The sequence below is a fragment of the Rattus norvegicus genome, chromosome 2 (assembly GCF_021556685.1).
Source record: "Rattus norvegicus strain SHRSP/BbbUtx chromosome 2, alternate assembly SHRSP_T2T, whole genome shotgun sequence".
Taxonomy (NCBI): Eukaryota; Metazoa; Chordata; class Mammalia; order Rodentia; family Muridae; genus Rattus; species Rattus norvegicus.
In genome coordinates, this window is record NC_141535.1 from 120,251,702 (window position 1) to 120,272,076 (window position 20,375).

The 20,375-nt window shown below is 44.7% G+C and overlaps 1 protein-coding gene and 1 pseudogene across 2 annotated transcripts; both read left to right on the top strand.

The window, feature by feature from the left end:
• The first annotated feature begins 302 nt into the window (after positions 1-302).
• Positions 303-18,937, top strand: Zfp267 (zinc finger protein 267). 2 transcript variants are annotated; one of them, NM_001408834.1, is given in 4 exon segments: positions 303-414; positions 10,337-10,758; positions 11,288-11,383; positions 12,693-18,937. In NM_001408834.1, a coding segment is annotated over 1 exon segment (1,929 nt). In that variant the 5' UTR covers positions 303-414; positions 10,337-10,758; positions 11,288-11,383; positions 12,693-12,928; the 3' UTR covers positions 14,858-18,937.
• Positions 7,846-9,188, top strand: Surf6-ps3 (surfeit 6, pseudogene 3; annotated as a pseudogene).
• Positions 18,938-20,375: the final 1,438 nt, after the last annotated feature.

Sequence of the window (20,375 nt, forward strand, 5' to 3'; positions counted from 1 at the left end):
TCTCTATTGCTAATAATATACATATATATCCTTCATAAATTGGTCTGACCTTATATACAATATATATACAATATTAAGTGTGAATGTCTCCTTTAGGGTCAGCTTTACTACAAGTGTACCAAGAACTTGTCATTTCAGCCCATAGGGTAGTGTTGAGGCCTGATGGGGCAGGACCTGAAAGTCATCCAATCAGCAGCACGATGGTGAGAACTTCCAATCAGACGTTTAGACAGGGTGGTGGGGGCGGGCCTTCACGTTGTGTTTCTGAAGTCCAGGATCTTGGAATCCTCCTCAGGCTGGGTCTCTTCCGGTGTAGGCTGTCGCTTGGCCCTGTGGCATCCGTTTGCCCTGCGTCTGGCGGGTGCCGGGCCATCCACTGGAGGACGCGGACGCCGCGGTAGTCAAGCCATAATGGTGAGTATGCGTGGTGCCCTGAGACTGGAGGAAGGCTCGCGGTCGATGTGGGAGGACAGAGGGCATTGCAGATGTCTGCTGGTGTGTGTGTGTGTGTGTGTGTGTGTGTGTGTGTGTGTGTGTGTGTGTGTGTGCCGCCGGCGAGGCTGGAGGGGGGCTGTGTGCAGCCGAGGGGAGCCGGCGGCTGCAGGGGGGCGATGGCCGCCCCGCCTTCCTGCGGCCCGGCCCGGGATCGGCCAGCTTGAGGTTCCCCTTGGTGGGCCGTGTGTCACCGCGCAGCCTGTGCTGGAGACCCCCGTGCCCCGCCGCGCCCCTGTGCAGCAGCTGACCAGTGCAACGAAGGCCCAGGATCAGACCCTGCTGCCCTGTCCGGTTGGAGTCCTCAGAGGCTCTATCCCAGCAGCCTGGGTTGTGCGGTGATAACCTGCAAGGTCGGGTATATCCCAGGTCTTGCGTGGGTTTCCCCGGAGAAAGGAGCAGTGAAAGTGTTCCGTGAGGTGCCCAGTCCCTCCACCCAAGCGCTCCAAATAGATGTGAAGCTGAATCTCCTGTCCAGATGCCTGCTCTTCCTTGCTTTTCCTATGGCTGATGGAAGATTCCTAAATTTCCATCTCCTGGTTGCATTCCCAAACACCCATTACAAAAAAAATATATTAGCACACATTTCCCACGCTGCATTTCAAAGGACATAAATTTTGCTTGATCTTTTCCCCTCCACAAGTTGGGTGGCATTTTAAAAAGGATTTATCCTACGTATATTTAACATAAAATCGCTTGACTTTTTATTTAGAACACACACACGTGAGCGCGAACACACACACACACACACACACACACACACACACACACACACACACACACACACCGTAATGCTTCTCTTTTTGTCTTCCTTAGACATAGGAACCCCAATCAGAGTGCTTTGGGGTTGAACTTTCCCTTTGGAGATTTCCCACAGTGATGGCTCTCTCCTCCACGTGACCCTTTTCTTGCCAGAGTTTCAGAGACGGCAACAGCAGCTGCCAAGTGTCCGGTGTCTAGGAGCATCCAATGCGGTCGGTGTCTGGGCTCATCTTCTTAGCAGCCTGAGGTGTGAGGCTAGATCGCATTGGGGAGCGGCTGGATGTCTTGAGCCTGGGAAGAACCTCTTGGTGTACTCAGCTGAAAGGCGTTTGAGCTGTTTCCGCTTTTTTTAAATATAAATATTCCGTCAGTGGTACTTAGCATGCCGGAGGTCTTCTGATGGCTTACTTATTCCTTGGTGCAGTTTGTATGAATGGATCTAGGCTGCCAAGTAATCATGGGAAAAGTGTTCTATAATCCAGTTCTGGAAATGGGGGGGGGGTGTCTCTGCTTTCTGGCCTTGCTCTGCATGAGTTCTGGGGATGGAAGGGGACAGAGCTGTGGGCGTGTTTGAGTTTAAAAACCACTAGTTTTTCTCGCCTCGCTGTTCTGTTGTTATGAAGCCCCGTCTTCCGAGCTGGATAGGTGCATGCCAGCCCTGGAGTCCTGTGGGTGAGAGGATTCTGTTCTTCCATAAGGTGGCTCCAAGGGGCCAAACTCAGGTTGTCAGTTGTGGTCGCCAGTGCTTCTAACCCACTGAGGTGGTTCCTGAGGGCAGCCACGGAAAGCCGAGTTCTCGAAGGGAATAGTAAAAGGCCTTTTCTTTTTGCCCTGTTTTGTGAGTTTACCTTTCTCAGTGTAAAGCTTGTCAGCGAGGTAAACCTGGCTGGGAGTTGGCCTCTCCCAGCGGGAGACCCGGTAGCTCTAAGCTGACAAAGAACGGCCAGAGTTTTACATATGAAACCACCTCTGGGAGGCAGGTAATTAAGGCCTCAATTAAACCTTTTTAAAGTCTTTAAATTTGAATCACCACCAACAAGTTCAACTTTTGCATCCAAAGTTATTGTAAGGCGGACCTGTTTGTAAAGTGAAACCGACTTTCTAGGTATGGGTGGGCCCACTGATCCTGCTGCTGTACCCTACGGGGCAGGGGCTGGCGGAGGTCAGCTAAACTGTCAGCGAAGGCCCACCGCTAACACCGTCACGGAGATCTGAGAGGGGTAAATCTGAGTAGGAGGTATAGACCAAACGGCCTGTGTGTCAGTTAAGAAGGACAAAGACTGACCTGCTACCTGGACAGGCTGCCTGGGCCCCTCCCTGGTAACCGTGACAGCTTCGTTGCAGGCAGAGGACCCATGGCAGTATCGGTGTTTGGTCCACGGGCCCAGAAAATCCAAGAAGCTTTCCGGAAGAGGAGGAATGTGGGGACTGACCTATCTTGGTGGGGACTGACCTATCTTGGTGAGGCCAGGAGAGGGCAGTAGATTGTCCAGCGTTCCACTGGTCCACTGTTTGGGCAAGGTCCTGGTGGTTGGGGAGGTGAAGGCGGCTCTCTGCCGGTTTCCACTGCAGCTACAGTCCAGGTGAGGGCCACTGCCCCTTCTTTGGTGGAGAGTCAGGGCTGTGGCCAGGAGCTCGGACTTCTGCTGTTACCATTAAACACCGTAAATGCCGCATTTCAGCAGCTCTCCCTGAGGGGTTTGAGGACTGACTCAATTATCTGGACCTGATTTTAAACAAACTGTACTTGTTTTCAGTTACTTGTTTTAGGCTTAACCTTGACGACATGTTCAGAAGGCTAAAGGTTGTGTTCCATTAAATCACATTTATACATAGCATGACTACATTCATAGTTCCGAGCACATTAAAGACTGATCATTTATAAGGTAACTGACTATTAACTTGCATGTTTTAATTATGTCTAACAGTTTACAAGGCCTTGGCTTTTTATGCGATTAGGATTTTGCAGTTTTATGTCTTTAAGTTTAAGCCTTAAAAGTTGGAATTGGAGATTTAATTGAAGATCCTTTAGCACTGAAATGAAACTTTAAGCCACGAATACAGTTCACAGAGAAACGAAGACCTTGCTTCTCTGACTCCCAGTAGGATACCTTTGTAGACCACCACAGCTTCTCTGAGACAGGTTATCCACAGAGCTGAGGCTTAACAAAGTTACCAGAGATGAAGAGGCTAGACGTCTTCAAGTTAGTTTTTGTTAACCTGAATGGACCTTAGGAATTCATAAACCGTATTTAACAAACATAGTCCTTTTCTAAAAAAGTTTTCTTAGGAGTTTGATGTTGAACACAGCTAAGACATAAGTGGTTAGATAAAGCAGAGGGCTCCCTAGGACTAAGAAGTTTTACGGATGGCCACCATACTCAGTTTATATCTGTGGTCACCTTAACCAAGACTGCAAAGAAGTCGAGTGGTGGGCCCTCTCTTTCAACTTAGTGAAGATGGCTGCCAGCCACTCTAAAGTGAGCCGTGAGGCACACACTTATTTTTTTCTTTTTAAAACATCTATTTTCCTAAACAAGAGGTGAATCCAAGGTGCATATAAGGAAGCAGCAGCAAATTAAGATGCCCCATGTATAGGGTTTCTTTTACTACTAACCTTCCCTGTTACGAGTTTTAAACTTTTTGTTACACCACACCCAATGAACTTACAAATCCTGAGATGAAGTTTGTACAATGGTCTCACAAACATTGAGGTAAAGTTTGTACTTCAGCAAAAGTTTTCGAGCTATAAGAGAGGAGAGCATTTAGAGAGTCAAGACCAAGAGACAGGTATGCTCTAAGCGCAGCAGCCCCGACTGGGAGTAGTTTGCTTTTTAGCTGTCTTAAGGCACATGCTGTCTTTTTGGGGACTCTTCTGTTTTGCCTTCCTTCTCCCTGTCACAGTCACGTGACCCAGGACATGGAGAATTTGGAGAAAACATTTAAACAACCATGCTTGTGTCTGGCGAGAGCAGTAACCACAAAGCCAGCTTTTTAGTAGAATAGCGTACAACAATTTTTAATATTATCCATACCTCCAAAGACATTTGACTCTCTTAAAGATGGACCCCAGTGATCAGCAGAGGAGATTAGAGATGGAGTAGAGCAAAGGAGCTTAGGGAGAAGGCGATTTTCAGATCTTTTGCTTGTGTGGTGGCAGAAGTTGTCAGTCTGTAAGAATTTGTCCACTTTCTGGCCGTCGAGACTGATTACCTCTTCTGAACTGAGACCAAGCTGTTTATAGACAGTGAGGCTTTAATGAAATCTCTGAGTCTGAGGAGGAGAGAGATTAGAGGAGGCAGGTAATTCTGAACAGGGAGAGCCCATTATGAGAGATAGGAGCTGAGAGATCTAGCAAGTAGGAAAAGAAGGCATCTTTCAGAAGCAGAGTGAAAAGAGGTGGGAGAGGCTTAGGGAAAGGGGTCGGAAATAGAGCTCCACCAGAGGGAGGACTCCAGTGTGTTAGAGGCCCAGGAGGGTGTAGAGAAACTGTCTTAGTGGACTTCTGTAGACTGGGTCCTAGATGCTGAGAGAAATAGAAAAGGCAGGATCCAGCCAGCCAATGAATGGGCAGAGACGGAGCAGGCAGCTCAGAGGGGAGGGGAAAGGAGGCGAGATAAGTGGTTAGCTCTAGTCAGAGAGAAAGTTCCACGGAGAGAGCTGAGACAGCAAGGGGACAGGAGAGACTTGGTAAGTACCACGGTGACATTTGCAGTTTGGGGTGTCCCCAAGCAGACCAAGGGACTTGCAGTCGCGATGCCCAGGATCGGTGGAGGAGCATGCATCCTCCCTTGCCATGATGGTACACCCAGCAGGGTGTAGGAGGCTTCCTGACAAACCTGTGCCACTCTGTGGTAGGCGTCTGGTGAACAAAAACTGCCCTGAGAGATCTGCTTTTCCAGTGAACAGAGCCTTTAGGCTTGTTTACCCAGCAACATTCCTTCTGTTTACCTGATTAAAGTCTTGTTCGCACAGTGTCGCATCATGGCCATTTTGGGGGAAGGGAGGCTTTGAACTTGGCAGTATGGACACATTTTACTCTATCTCTACAACTTCATAAAGTATGTGCATTTGAGTTTAGAAATAAGGATATTCCAATACTCAAGTTTGCAGCATGATATTAATAATTACTAATTTTAAAAAAGGCTTGGTCACAAATATCGAGTTAAATCACTGGGAATCTTGCCTTGATTGTAATGGTCACTTTTCATCAATAAATATTATACAAAAACACTAAAAAAAGTGAAGAGATATTCTCAACAACCATGTTAATCTATTAGAAAAAAATGAAGCTTAAGGACATAATTCACAGGATTATTGACTTCAGGATGCAGATTAAAGACAAATTAAATGGAGGTATGTGTTAAAAACCATTCCTGGGCCAGCAGGATCAAACTCTGCTGTAGGACACAGGGATCTATTTAGAAGTTCACGTATGAGCTTTTTCAAATGGGAACGTGCCTCAGAGGAAACTGTCACATTGTCTATTCTAAAATGCTCAAGAGACGATAGGCTGGATTAATGAGTTTATTCTTAAGTGCGGTAGCAAGTGGACGTGGAAGAGGTGGTGCCTAACTGTTACATCGCTTTTCTAACTCGCTGATTTCTATTAAACATTTATATCACATGTATTTATCTGTGTACATGTGTATGGAACATGTATGTACCACAATACATATATGATGATCACAGGATATCTTCCTGGAGTCAGTCCTCCCCCTTTCTACCATTTGTGTCCTTGGTATTGAACTCGAGGGTCAGGCTTGGTAACAAGCACTTTTACCTGCCGAGCCTTCTCGCTGGTCATCAATATGTTTTAAATTATAGGCAGAATCAATTTGGATTAATTTGCTTATAGAATATGATATAAAGTATTACAGTATAGTATCATACTACATGAAGATAATTTTACTTTTTATTTCAGTTTTTTAAGGATGTATAGATACATACTGGCATGTTGTATTAAAATACATTTCTTATCGTGGGCTAAATTTAAAAAAGCAACTATCTGAGAACCACATGTTATTGTTACTCATTTTACTGTGGAAGTGTCTTGTTTACATTTTAACGTAACATGCACCGCCTGTCACAGGGTATAAGCTGGTCTCAGGGACCCTCGTTTCTTCCTGTGAGAGTTTGATTGTTTTCTCCTGTGCGTTTTGCTCACTGCTCCATGAACCCAGGCCTGGAACACTCCATGAACCCAGGCCTGGAACAAAGATCTTCAACAGATGCACCTGTATACACTGAGTTAGAATTGGTGGCGGTGGCGTTACCATGAATAGAAGTCGATAATGGGGCTAGTGACCCAGGAGACCTAAGTGGCTGACAAGGCTGACAATACAGAACAAATCAGGCCCACCTGAGGGTCTGGTAGAAAATGTTGTCTCTATCCTTAGCACGAGCTTCCTGTTCTCTTCCCCAGGAGCTCTTTCCTCCATTGCCTTACCACAACGCTCTTAGTGCTTCTCTTCTAAAAGGAGGAGAGGACCCCTTTCCCTCCTGCCTCAAACGCTTACATGTGGTTTGCATGGGCTGTTGCAGGTCTAGGAAATGCTAGCTAGAATTCCCAACGCCCCAGTGTGCACTCAGCACTAGCTTATTGTAGACTCCTGGACTCTCCCATCCACTTTACCCCAACTCTCAGTTCCTTTCTCCCGAACTCTCAGTTCCTTTCTCCCGCTTCATTGTGTGGCCCTTGGGCTGATGGTTGAAGGAGAGGCTGAGAGAAAGGGTTCCTCCTACCAGATGAAAGGAAATGATGATGAACGAGAACACAGCTTGCCCTCTGCACTTTCACAGTTTTGGAGGAAGAATGTTTCTGGAAGTAACTTGGAAGTTTTTAATGTACACAAAACATATCTTACCCAGGGAGTGAGATTTTATTATCAAACCAGCCTGGCTCCTCTGAGCCATCTTCTGGACTAGGCCTCAACCCTCACTGGGAAGACTTTTTAACAACCTTGATATAGCGTCTTTGAAGGTCTAGGATGTATGAATCTTCTGGAGATGACCCTAGCACCCATTAAAATGTCCATCGGCGCAAACTAGAAGCTGATAGTAGCACTAAACTGTGGGTATATGTGTAGTTACTGAGCAAGTAATGAAACTTACTAGGTCATCAAAAGAAGGAGAAGGTGGAGGAGGAGGAGGTGGGGGGAGGAGGAGGAAGGGAACAAGAGGGGAGGAGGGAGAAGAGGGGAGGAGGAGATGGTTGGGAACTATGTGGAAAGAAGATGGGCAGGAGTTGGGAGGGCATGAGAGGGTAGGGGGAAGGTGAATAAACTCCAAATACCTATGTCTGTGTGGAAATGAAATCCATTGTGTATAATTAATATTTACTAAAGTCTCTTAGTTTGCTTCTGTTAGGTATTTCATCATAACAACCAAAGTAGCTATCCAGTCTGGGCACATAAAATATGATTATTTTCTGCTATCCGCTTTGCATGTCCGTTCCTCTTTTCAACTACTCTGAATGATATCTTAACATTTGTGTTTTATTTAGGATTTTTGTGTTCCTACTGTATGAATTCTAGACTGGCTAGGTTTGAATAAAACCCCATCTTTAACATTCATGAATGCTTGATAAAATCTCATAGAAGAGGAAAACATTCCTGGTCTCGTGGATTATTTGGTGGTTTCATGCGTTAGCGTATAAAAAATTCAGTGATACTTAGCATATTTTAAATGATCAGAAGGGGGGTGTCACGCCGCTCTGCCGGTGGTACCTGCGTACACCGTGCTTCCTGCGGGGCTCGGCCGCGGGAACCTCCGATTGTAACTCCAACCCTGGTTGCCAACATGGCCTCTCTCCTGGCCAAGGATGCCTATCTGCATGACTTGGCCAAGAAGATCTGCGCGCAGCCTGACCCTGAGCGGCAGAGGAGACAGTGGGCTGTCAGAACAAAAGGCTGCTGGATCCCCGAAAAAAGAAAAGGAAGAAAACACAAAATAAGCCTCGGAAGCAGGAGCAGAAAGCTATGGAGCACAAGACTAAACCCCTGCACCTCTTCTAGTGCCAAGAAACCAGGGATATCCAAACAAGGGAGCTCCGGCTCCCTGGGGTCCCCTGAAGATAGCCGAGGCACAGCACTCGATTCTGTCTTTGCACTGGATTTCCTGAGACAGCGACAGCATGAGAAGATCCAGATGGCCCGGGGCCAGGGTGGCACCAAGGAGCTGTCTGCTGCCACTCTAGGAAAAAAAAAAAAAAAAAAAAACAGCGGAGAAAGGAGAGGGAATGGAAGAAGAGGAAGCGGAAGGAGCTCCGGGCAGAGCAGCAGGTTGCAGAGGCTGAGAAAAAGGAGGAACTAGTCAAGGCATCCCCCAAAATGGCCTGCAAGGATCTGCAGGAATCAGGGCTGATCTTTATTAAGGTGGAAGTAACTGAAGAGGAGCCAGCGAGCAAGGCCCAGAGCAAGGAGAAGGGCCAGGTGAAAGGGAACTTGACACCACTGACAAGCAGGAACTATAGGCAGCTGCTGGACCGTCTGCATGCCCGGTTGGGGGAGCTTCGCGAAGATCAGGATGCAGGCAAGGCCCAGGAGCTGGAGGCCAAGATGACGTGGACCAACTTGCTGTACAACTTGCTGAGGGTGTGAAGATCAGGGAGGATGAGCGCCTGCTGCAGGAGGCCCTGAAGCGCAAAGAGAAGCGCCGGGCACAGCGGCCAGCGCAAGTGGGAGAAGCGTTCGGAGTTTGTGGTGGAGAAGATGCAGCAGCAATAGGACAAGCGACGCCAGAACCTGCGCAAGAAGAAGGTAGCTCGGGCTGAGCGACGGCTACAGAAGGCCCACAAGAAGGGCCGGGTGCTGCCCCAGGATCTGGAGCGTGCAGGCCTCTCCTGAGAGTTTGCACCTGCCAGGTTCCTGGCTGGACACCTTCCCTACCTGGCTTCTATCCTTCTCCATCCTTGAAGGTTGAGGTAGTATGTGGTGCTAAGGCAGGTCTAGGTGACAGACTGGGTCTCCCGTGTGAGGCTGACACACTTCTTGCACCCCAAACATGGAACCGAAGTGAGATCTCTGACTGCGTGCCAGGATGTTTCAGCAGCATCCTTAAGGAAGACCATGTTTCCTGTTCCTGAGAGGGATGAAGGGGAACTATGCCCATGTCTTGTGAGGGGTGTGTCACTGTGTCTGAATGTCTGTGTATATCTGTGTTCTGAATGCTCCAGAGTTGGGATAGAGGTTGGGGTGAGATACCCCACTCACCCCTTCCTAACCACCTGGTATATCCAGTGGCCATGAGAACAAAAGGTCTTGACTACCCGTTCTGTATCCACTAGTCTTGGGGACAGAGAAGAGAGCCCAAGGAATTCTTGGGAGAATCTGATCCAGTCAGGTATGTTTCTGGGCCAGAGCTTGAGAGCTGTGTTGAAGGCCAGCATCCAGCTCAAAAATCTAGAGTCCTTCCTGAGTCCCAGGATGTGCTTGCTCACCTGTGAGCCAGTCGATGGCTGAGACTTGTATGTTGCCTAGTTTTATGTCAGTTTGATACAAGCTGGAGTTGTCTGAGAAGAGAGTGCCTCAACTAAGAACCCCACTAGATTGGCCTGTGGTGCTTTAAAAAAAAAACAAAACTGGTGAATGATATGGTAGGGCCTGGTTCATTGTGGCCAGTGCCACCCCCAGACTGGTGGTCCTGGGCTGTTTAAGAAAGTAGGCCAAGCTAGCTGTGGGGGGCAAGCCATTAAGTAGCTCTTGCTTTAGTTCCTGACTCTAGGTGCCTGCCCTGGCTTCCCTTGGTGATGTACTGTTACCTGGAAATGTAACATGAAGTAAACCCTTTCCTCAAGTTAAAAAAAATGATCAGATGGGGTCATTACATTAATATCCAATTGAAAAGTGTAAAGACTTACGTTGATGCCTTTACATTTAGTTTTTCATAAAAGTATAGAATCTACTTTCCTTCTGTGGATGTCATGTCATCTTTACTCAAGAGCTAGGCAACACAATGTCTCAGTTGATAGCTAGAATCGCCCAGCTCACGAGAAGCAGTCCTTCCTGACTCATGTCACCCCGGCTCACGTTAAGAACACGTCAGTGACCATATGAGCATGTGTTGCATATCTTTCTTTCAGGAACAGTTAACCTTCAGGGATGTGGCCATTGATTTCTCTGGAGAGGAATGGGAGTGTCTGAACTCTGAACAGCAGAATCTATATACAGATGTGATGTTGGAAAACTATAGGAACCTCGTCTTCCTGGGTAAGGGTAACCTCTCCACAGAGTTTCTGACTGAGTACTAAAATTCATTTTTCTTGTGTGATGGTTTGTATATGCTCGGCCCAGGGAGTGGCACTATTAGAAGGTGTGGCCCTGTTGGAGTAGGTGTGTCACTGTGGGTGTGGGCTATAATACCCTAGTCCTAGCTTCCTTGAAGCTAGTCTTCTCCTAGCAGCCTTCAGATGAAGATGTAGAACTCTCAGTTCCTCCTGCATCATGCCTGCCTGGATGCTGCCATGCTCCCACCTTGATGATAATGGACTGAACCTCTGAACCTGTAAGCCAGCCCCAATTAAATGTTGTCCTTTATAAAACTTGCCTTGGTCATGGTGTCTTTTCACAGCAGTAAAACGCTAAGTAAGACATCTTGCTTTTCTGAGTATATCTTGGGAGCCTGTGTTTTCAGGGTAGAAATCTGGGGAGGTAGAATTGATATAGGTAATCAGTATTTGTATTTTTAAATCTCTATCCTCTACCTCTCTCTTGAGGTAATATATATATTGCAAATTAGAATTAATGGTAATTATAATAGCTAAGAGGCATAAAATATTGTAAATTATATCTTAAAGTCCAGTTATTCCTCCTTTAACTTTGATTTGACAGCAGACAAAGGTGGAGCTCAGAATCTATAAACTGAAGATCCATTGCTCTATGTCTGTAGGGAGACAGCATTTGGAAAGTAATGTTCTAGAATAATGTTATATGTTTATGTATTTTCTTTTCATATGAACATTATACTAGGGCAGATATGTTACTAACTATGAGAAATATCAAGTAAATATTGTGGTCTGTTTTCCAATCACCAGGTCTTGCTGTGTCTAAGCCGTACCTGGTTACATGTCTGGAGCAAAGGAAAGAGCCCTGGAGTGTCAAGAGGCAGAAGCCTGTGGCCCTGTTCCCAGGTGAGTAGGAGCGCCTGAAGCAAGCACGCAGAGCAGAGATGACCTGTGTGTAAAGCTCTGGTGCCGTGGCATTGCCTTTGCACTGATGCAGTTCTGTGTCCTGTGTCACTGAAGGGAATTACCTACCCTGTGTTCCCCATCCTTTTAAGTCCCCTGAGCCTGGTTGTCCTGCAGTCATGTCTTCGTATATTCACAGTGATACCTGACATCGTCCCCTTCACCTGTGGTGAGCTGTCTAAAAGTGACAGTTCTTTTGTGACCTTTAGAGGCCTCAGAAAGTCCGTGATAGTTCTCATGACCTTAGATTAATGTGATAAAGAAGTTTTCTCTTAACATTTATATATATATATATACATATATATATGTATTTTAAACCATCTTAGCTTTCTATAAACATTATAATGGGGTTTCTATGATTTTTTTGACCATACACTACTGATTGACAGGTACATAGAGACAAAATTGAGAATTAGTTTTATAGTAAAGACATTTTTAATCATCACCTGTGTTTGTTCCAGATTTTATAAGATAATAGTACTTTTTTCCTCCTTTATATTTCTTTTTTCTTTTCTTTTCTTTTCTTTTTTTTTTTTTTTGTATTTTCAGTTTTGGGAGTAGGCTCCTCATAGCCAATACTGTTTCTAGTTTTAATCTGTGTTTTATTATTGACTGTCAATTAGAAATACTGTTTATTGCAGGACAGTGTAAGTAAGATGAAATGAAATAAGACTGAGTTACACATGTTTATGACCAGTAAAGCTGCACGTGTTTTTATTTGCCTGGATAAAGTACCCCTGCTTTGTTTATGACCGGATGTTTTTTGACTGTACTGTGCTCAATTATCATTTTACCCTGTCCCCGTGAGCTTCCTTGAAAATGACCTTGATTTTGTTATCTGTCTTGGTAAATCTGTTTCCCTATCTGAGAGACAGTTTGATTTCAAGGTAGCTTCTGAGAAGTTTCAATTTTGTTTCTATTTCCACTTAGCCTTTACCCGTAATGAAAAGCACATGAAATGAAATTTATTGTCTTAAGATTTTATTACTCTGATTTATAGTGTTAAGCATATCCAAATTGCTGTGCAACACATCTTTTTAAACTTTTCATTTTACAAAAGGAAAATTCAGTCTTTATAAACAGAAAGGAACAGTATTTCTTTTGCAGCATCCCTGTGGTCAGTGTTAAAGGAGCAGTCAAGGCCTCAGATTTTCCACTATGCACACTGTTGGCTGATGTGCTAATCTAGATTTGTAAGAGCTTTCTTCAGAGTCTAGTGAGTGGAATAAGTTTCTGTCTTGATTTCTTTCAGCTTTGTTTCCTCATCATAACCAAGACTTTTCACCAGAGCAGAACATAAACTATTCATTCCAGGAACTCATCCATGGACCTCGTGGAGATTGTGGCTTTGACAGTTTGTACTTCCCAGAAGAAAGGGAACTTGTAGAGGACGGTGACATCCTGGGAACCTGTTATAACAGGCATGACCCATTTCTGACAGCTGACAACAGCAAAAGCTTTACTCCCAGGAGAGATCAGGAACAAGAAATGGCTCACAAAAACTCTCAGGTTAGGCAAGTTACTAGTGAGGAGCCATGTGGTTCTGTCAGCAAACATCAGAATCAGTCTTTGAAACCTACCTCTTATTTCAAAGATAATTTGGGAACTCCACAAAGGGGTCTACTTCATTCTTCAGCTAATGACTTCAACAATTTCAAATGTAGCTTTGGGTTGAGCTTTCATTCAAACATTTTTGTAGATGGGGAACTTAAAAACAAAGGAAAAAATTCTAAATGTAATCAATTTGAGAACTCCATCATGGAAAATTCATTAGTATATAATCAACAAATAGGTCTTTCATGTGCCAAAGCACAGAATTCCCCTAAGTATGGCAGGTTTTTTACACACCCCATATCACCGAGCCAAAATTCAAGTACAGATATTTTGGAAATTCAGTATATATGTAAGGAAAATAGGAAGGGCTTCGCTGAGGAGTCCACCTTAAGCAATCGCCAGGGCATGTATATTGCAGAGACAGTGTATCAGGGTAATGAAAATAATAGTGACTTAGCCTTGGAGTCCTATCCTGCGAATCATCAGTCCGCTCACTTGTACAAATGTTACAAGTGTGACACGGCCTTCCATCAGTACTCAGAACTCATCATCCACCAGTACATCCATATTCAAGATCAGATCTCCAAGGGTATGGACTGCAGCACGGCTTTCCATCAGAGTTCAAGCCTTACAAAAAGCCACGCTGGAGAAAAGCCCTACAAATGCAAGGAGTGTGGCAAAGCCTTTACCTATTGTTCAAGCCTTAGGCAACATCACCGGATTCACTCTGGAGTCAAACAGCACAAATGCAAAGACTGCGGCAAAGCCTTCTACCATAAATCACTCCTTACGCAACACCAGAGCATCCACGCTGGCAAGAAACCCTACTGCTGCAAATTTTGTGGCAAAGCTTTCAATCAGAGGTCAACTGTTACTCAGCACCAGAGAATCCATACTGGAGAGAGGCCCTACCATTGTAAAGACTGTGGCAAAGCCTTTCATCAAAGGTCGAGCCTCAGCCTACACCAGAGAGTTCATACTGGAGAAAAGCCCTACAAGTGCAAAGAATGTGGCAAAGCCTTCAACCGCAACTCGCTCCTTACTCAGCACCAGAGAATTCATACTGGAGAGAGGCCCTACCATTGTAAAGACTGTGGCAAAACTTTTAATAAAAAATCAAGCCTTACTCAACACCAGAGAATCCATACTGGAGAGAAGCCCTATTCTTGTAAAGACTGTGGCAAAGCTTTTAATCAGAGATCAAGCCTCAGCTTACACCAGAGAGGTCATACTGGAGAGAAACCCAATAAATGCAATGAATGTGGCAAAGCCTTTAATCGTGTTTTTTTCCTCACTCAACATCAGAAAATTCATACTGGAGAGAAGGCTTACCACTGTAAGGATTGTGGCAAAGCATTTAAGCAGAGGTCAAGCCTTACTCAGCACCAGAGAGTTCACACTGGAGACAAGCCCTATCATTGTAAGCACTGTGGCAAGGCGTTTACTCAGAGGTCCAGCTTTACTCGACACCAGAGAATTCATACTGGAGAGAAGCCCTACAAGTGTCAAGATTGTGACAAAGCTTTTAGCCGTAACTTACTTCTTATTCAACACCAGAGAATTCATACAGGCGAGAAGCCTTACCATTGTCAAGACTGTGGTAGAGCGTTTAATCAGAGATCAAGCCTTACTCAACACCAGAGAGTTCATACTGGGGACAAGCCCTTCTGTTGTAAAGATTGTGGCAAGGCCTTTACTCAGAGATCAAGCTTTAACCGACACCAGCGGGTCCATACTGGGGAGAAGCAGTACAAATGTAAAGAATGTGACAGGGCCTTTAAATGCAGTTCCCACCTTGCTGAACACCAGTGCACCTCATTAGGCAGCTGCTTCGAAGACACAAAGTTTCTCCAATATATGTGAGTTTATTATTCTGTTATAGCCAGTTAGAGGACATGGATGTATTTATTTTGAAAACATGTAATATGTTTGACTCTATAAAAGGTACTTTCTGTTGCAATCCTTACCTGGATATCCAGAACCACACCCTGGTTTAATTAAGTAATAATATTTTTTCGTCTTGTCATTTTGCCAACTGGTTCTGTGTTAATAGTTGTATTCTCAAATGTGTCTCCTAAACGTTGTCCAGACTGTATACACGAAACACACACTGTCTCGTGTATGCACAGAAGTGCACAGCAGGCGCCACACTGGAGACGTCTTTGGCAGGTCCCCTATGATTTACACATCTAAACTGTGTAGCATAGAGCTTGGCTGTCCCCTCCAGAAACATGTAGAATGTGTTTATTGTCCCTTCTACAGCATAGTTAAGATGAGGTTTTCATGACGATAACCACCATAAGCATCTTTAACCCTACATATATATTTTTTCTTTAGTCATGAAACAGAAACTATAGAGCCCAGATAGAAAAAAAAAGAAAAAAAAAAAAGAAAAAAAAGGAAAAGAAAAAGAAAAAAGAAAAAAACTTCAAGTATATATAGAATTGGTCTGAGGATCTTAACTTCTGAGTCTACTGCTAAAAAGATGCAAATATGTCGATGGTGCATGCAGAATCCACACTTTTATACAATCAAATTGCATTGGGGGGGGGGTGTTGTGTGCCACAGCACTCAATTGAAAGTCCAAGGGCAGCTTACCGTTCTCTGCCAATTAAACTCGGCTCCTCAGCTTTCACTGCAAGTGCCTTCACCTGCTGAGTTCTCTCTTCCGTGATCGGATTTAGCGTCCAGGATTTTTCTGGCCTCTGCTGCACAGAACCCTGCTGTTTTCCGTCCTTTGTGATTAGAAAGTTGGGCAGACCACCTATAATGCATCACAGTGCATAGAATCTCCCCGTGACAGGAAGACATGACCATATCGAAAAATGAGAATGTATTGAAAATGTTTGCGTTGAGAGTTCAGAACAGACTGTAAAGCCGAAGGCCTTTGGGGTGAGTCCTTCAGAACATATCCAGTGAGATGTTGCAAGTGATAGCAAGAGGGCTGTGTGCTAGACTCCTGATGGCGAGTGCAGAATCTGTAGGGAAGGAGAAACACTGCCATCATACTCTGTGATGTATTGTCAGAAGGGAGAAGAGATGGTAATAGTGAGAGATAAAGCAGCATCTGATTCAGAGCTGTAAAACAACTATCTGTTAGCTATCTACTGGAATGTTGTTCTCCTCAGCTGACGCAGAATCAGTTTTATTGCACTGTCTAGGGTCTGTCCCGGGGCTGTTTCATTCTCTGTGTTACCTGCCCAGATCATTTGGGCATTAAGTCCAGGAGCACTGAGACCTGCCTCACCGAGTATCACCACCAGTTTCCTGGTACTCAAATGAGGAAACATGTGGTCATCTAAAGGCAAACTATATCCAATCTCTTCACATAGTTCCTCCCAGGCAACAGAACAATCACAAAGCAGTCATGGCTGGAAACTTCTAGAAAACTTCAATGCAAAACAAGTGGGTAAATAACTGAGTTTGCACGATTTGATCCGTATGAAGAGGGAAGCAGTGATTGACAGGTTGAATTTGTTGGGGAAGGTCGTCTTTAATTGTATTGTTTGCTCTGATACACTTCCATAATGGCATTTTCTAGAAAAGTTATTCCTATTTATGTTGTTTTTACCAGGTTGAAAATTTTGGACCCTAGTAGAATTATCTTAGAGAAAGTTAAAGAGATAACTTGGTTGTTTTATGTTATTCCCTGGGAAAATAATTGTTACAGTTTGCTCTCTGTTGCTGTGATAAATACCATAATCAAAACCGACTTGGGGAAGAAAGGGTTTGTTGAGGAGAGGAACTAAAGCAGGAGCACGGGGTGGACTCATGTAAGAAAGATGCTTGCTGGCTTGCTTCTTCTAGCTCGTGCTCAGCCAACTTCCCCAAACTTCCCTGGAGTACCTGCCTCTGGGTAGCACTGTCTACAGCAAACTGAGTCTTCCCACATTAGTCAGCAATCAAAACCATTTCAGACATGGCCGTAGGCTACTCTGCTCTGAGCAATTTCTCAGTCTCTTAATTGAGACTCTCACTTTCCACGTGATGCTTGGTGTGTCAAACTGACAATAATTAAAACCAAACTAGGGTTGTAAAGTGTACGGGAAGGTCAGGGAGGACGGAAGAGTAACCACTGTAGCCATGCAGCAGCCAGAAGACTGCATCCTGTTTTGGGTCCTACTACGATGCTCAGAGAACAGTCGAGTCCCTGCCCAAGTTGAGGCCGACCAGCAGTCTTCCCTCAAAAGAAGAAGCAATACATCAGCATCGGTGGGTACTCCAGCCTCAATATTTTCCCAGGCCTAAAAGAACATAAGATTATTTGAGAGCGTGGCCCCTTGATTTCTCATTAAGTCCAGAAATATTCTGATGTTTAGCGCTTAACTCTCTGCATTAAAAGCAATCGTGTGATACAGAAACAAAAGGAAAAATCAGTTCTGACATCTGTACATTTAAATATGAAACCACACCCGAATTCTAGGTCTTACGTCAATTAATGCAAATAATACGTCTCCAGCTCACAATTTCACAATATTCTATGAGCACATGATGCTTGCTTATATAGACATTTTGTAAGTGGGTGTGTATACCTTGTGTTCTAAATTGTAACTTATGAACAGTTGCCTACAGCATATTTTAAAGAAGCAAAGAATGATTTAAGATCTGTAGTGTTCATTGAGAACTGAGAACATTTGTTTTGAGAACAGATAGTTTGCATGCACGTTTTTCTAGCTTAGTGCTACAGATTTGGGATGTAAATGCTAACACAGATGTGTTTAAGATGTCAATTCATGAGTGCACCCCCAAGTTCCACCAAAGTCAGAGTCACGATTCCTTCGACTGGGATTTTATGATACCACATGATTTTTCTTCCTTCAAATGCAAGGTCCCTAGCATAAAGCTGGAGGCGACATGTTTAGCTTTGTGACAATGTCCTGGTGTTCTGTTTGTTTGGTTCGTGAGGCTTTATTCTGGATGTCTATATTTTTTCTTTTGTAGACATCATATTGATTCTTTCTGAATTTTATATCGCGTACCCCAATACCACTCATCTCCCCATGCCTCAATATCCACCCTCTGCCCTGGCAACCTACCTCCAACAGAGAAAAAAATCTCTACGTGGAAGCTGTGGTGTCTCACAGTAAGTCCTTTTGCCCAAACAGCTTTACTTTCAAACGTCCATTGCAAGAGTTGTTGGTGTAGTTCGAGGCCTCTGGCTTCTGCTACACTATCAATTCTGGATTCTCACCACGGCTCTTCTCAGGCATCTTCTTGTTGCCCTATGTCCATGGGGATCCTACAGCTTTGGATCTGCGGGACTGGCCCCTTCATTTGCCCCAGCAGTTAATAGATGGGGTAGATGTTGGATGGGTGGAGACTTCATATTAATTGACATAAGACCTAGAATTTGGGCACTGAACTGTGTAAAGCGTTTAAAGGGGTCAGTGTATGAGACACCAGTGGACAGATGGCCAATAGCTGTACCAGTACTTAGGGACAGAAAGCAGGGCCAAGAGGAGCAGCCACCGCTGGCCCATCAACTCCCTCTTGCTGTAGGGCTAACACGACAAAGGCCATCACAGTAAATGATACGCCATCAGTTCTCCTCCCTTTAGAAAGCACACACCCAGTAAATTTGAAGAAGAGACGAATTCAATTTAGTAGAGCGAAGAGTGTGCTCCACCAATGGCTACCGAGAAAGTAAGATGTAACAGTGAGCGGTGGGGAATTTTCATGGAAAAACAAGCATAGACATACATTTTGAGTCACATGAAAATATGCCAGAATATTTTTCATTACTTAAATGGAAAGTTTTACAGAGGAAGGTCTGCACAGCTCTGTCAACTAGATGGTCCAGTTGGTAAAGTCACCTGCTGCCAACCTAGCAATTTGAGTTCAATCCCCAAGACCTACATAGTGAAAGGCAAGGAATGACTCTCACAGGTTTGTATTCTGACTTACACACATAAATAAACAAATAAATATGTAATTTTAAAAAGATGCATTACTTTTACTTTATGTTGATGGTTTTGTCAGCATGGATGTATGCTTACCATGTACATGTCTGGTGGCCAAGGAGGCCAGGAGGTGGTGCCAGATCCTCAAGCTGGAGTTACCAATGGCTGTATGGTTTCATGTAGGTGTTGAGAATGAAGACTGGGTCCTCTGGAAAAGTAGCCAGGGCTTTTAACTAGATAGCTTTGAGGCATCTCTCCAGCTCCCAAATACGTGATTATTTTAAAAGACGAATTCAGACAGAGAAACGCACAGGAAAACCTCTGTATGGAGATGAGAGATCTGTTGCTATAAGTCAATTAGTTACAGAAACTGAAGCCAGGCCTGGAACAGCTCTCTTCCCTGGTTCCCCCAGAGGATGCAAAGACTCAGGGATGCCCTAGTTGCACACGGCTAGACACTAGAGCTGTGAGACAACAGACCGCTGTTGTGCCAAACCACTGAGTTCACAGTACTTTGAGAGGGTAATCCCTCTCAAGAGCAAATAAAACAGGCATGCTCTGGTATTATCAGTCACTCTCCACACCACAGTCCACAAGGCCAAGAATAAGAGGCCGTGGCGGACACAGGCCTTCATAGGTCACAGTCACTTCAGAGTGGCTACTTCTTACTTGGACTGACAGCAGAGCTTCAGCTGCCAACACCCTGGGGCAGTGGGCTAATGAGGAAAGGGAAGAGCAAGAAGCGAACCTTGTGTAGCTAGTGGCTGACCTTTGCCCTTCCTAGAACCCAGAAAGCCCACAGCTACACACTACTCCCTTCTCGTCTTTTCTAGTCTCCACTGAGCTGTGCACAATTTAAAAGCACCAAGATGATGGTTCTTCTGACAGCAGAAGAGAAAATTCCTGAGGATAGCATAGGAATGGAGTGGAAGCCCACCTGGTCATGGTGTTTCATGATTAACTTCTAATTTGCTTGGATTAGGAAATGTTGAGGCATTGGCAAAGCACACCTTTGAGCATGTCTGTGTGTGTTTTTCCAGGGAGAACTAGCTGAGGGGATGAGACCTGCTCTCAGCGAGGTCAGCACAGGTTAAAGGTTTGCAGTCCTAGACTAAAAACTAAAGAGGAAAACATTAAATCAGCTTAAGTGCTAGCAGGGTCCCACTACTCTGTTTCCTGCTCAGAACCACAGGTCATGCTGGTTCATCACTGTGCCATCCCCTCTGTGGTGGACTGGATTCTTGTCAATTGTGAGCCAAATAAACCCTTCTTAAGTGTTTGCTTGCAGCTACAGGAAAAGTGATTAAATACATGGTGGCTCGACTATCTCCTGCTTCCACGCAGAGCCCCAGATTATCACATAGCTACATTTCTCAAAAGATCTATGCCCAGCCAAGGGTCTGCTCAGTATCCCATATTCCTTTAAGGGGATATGCTATTCCTGGCTAAGAGAGGGTTCAGTAATTTCAGGACTGAGCCCA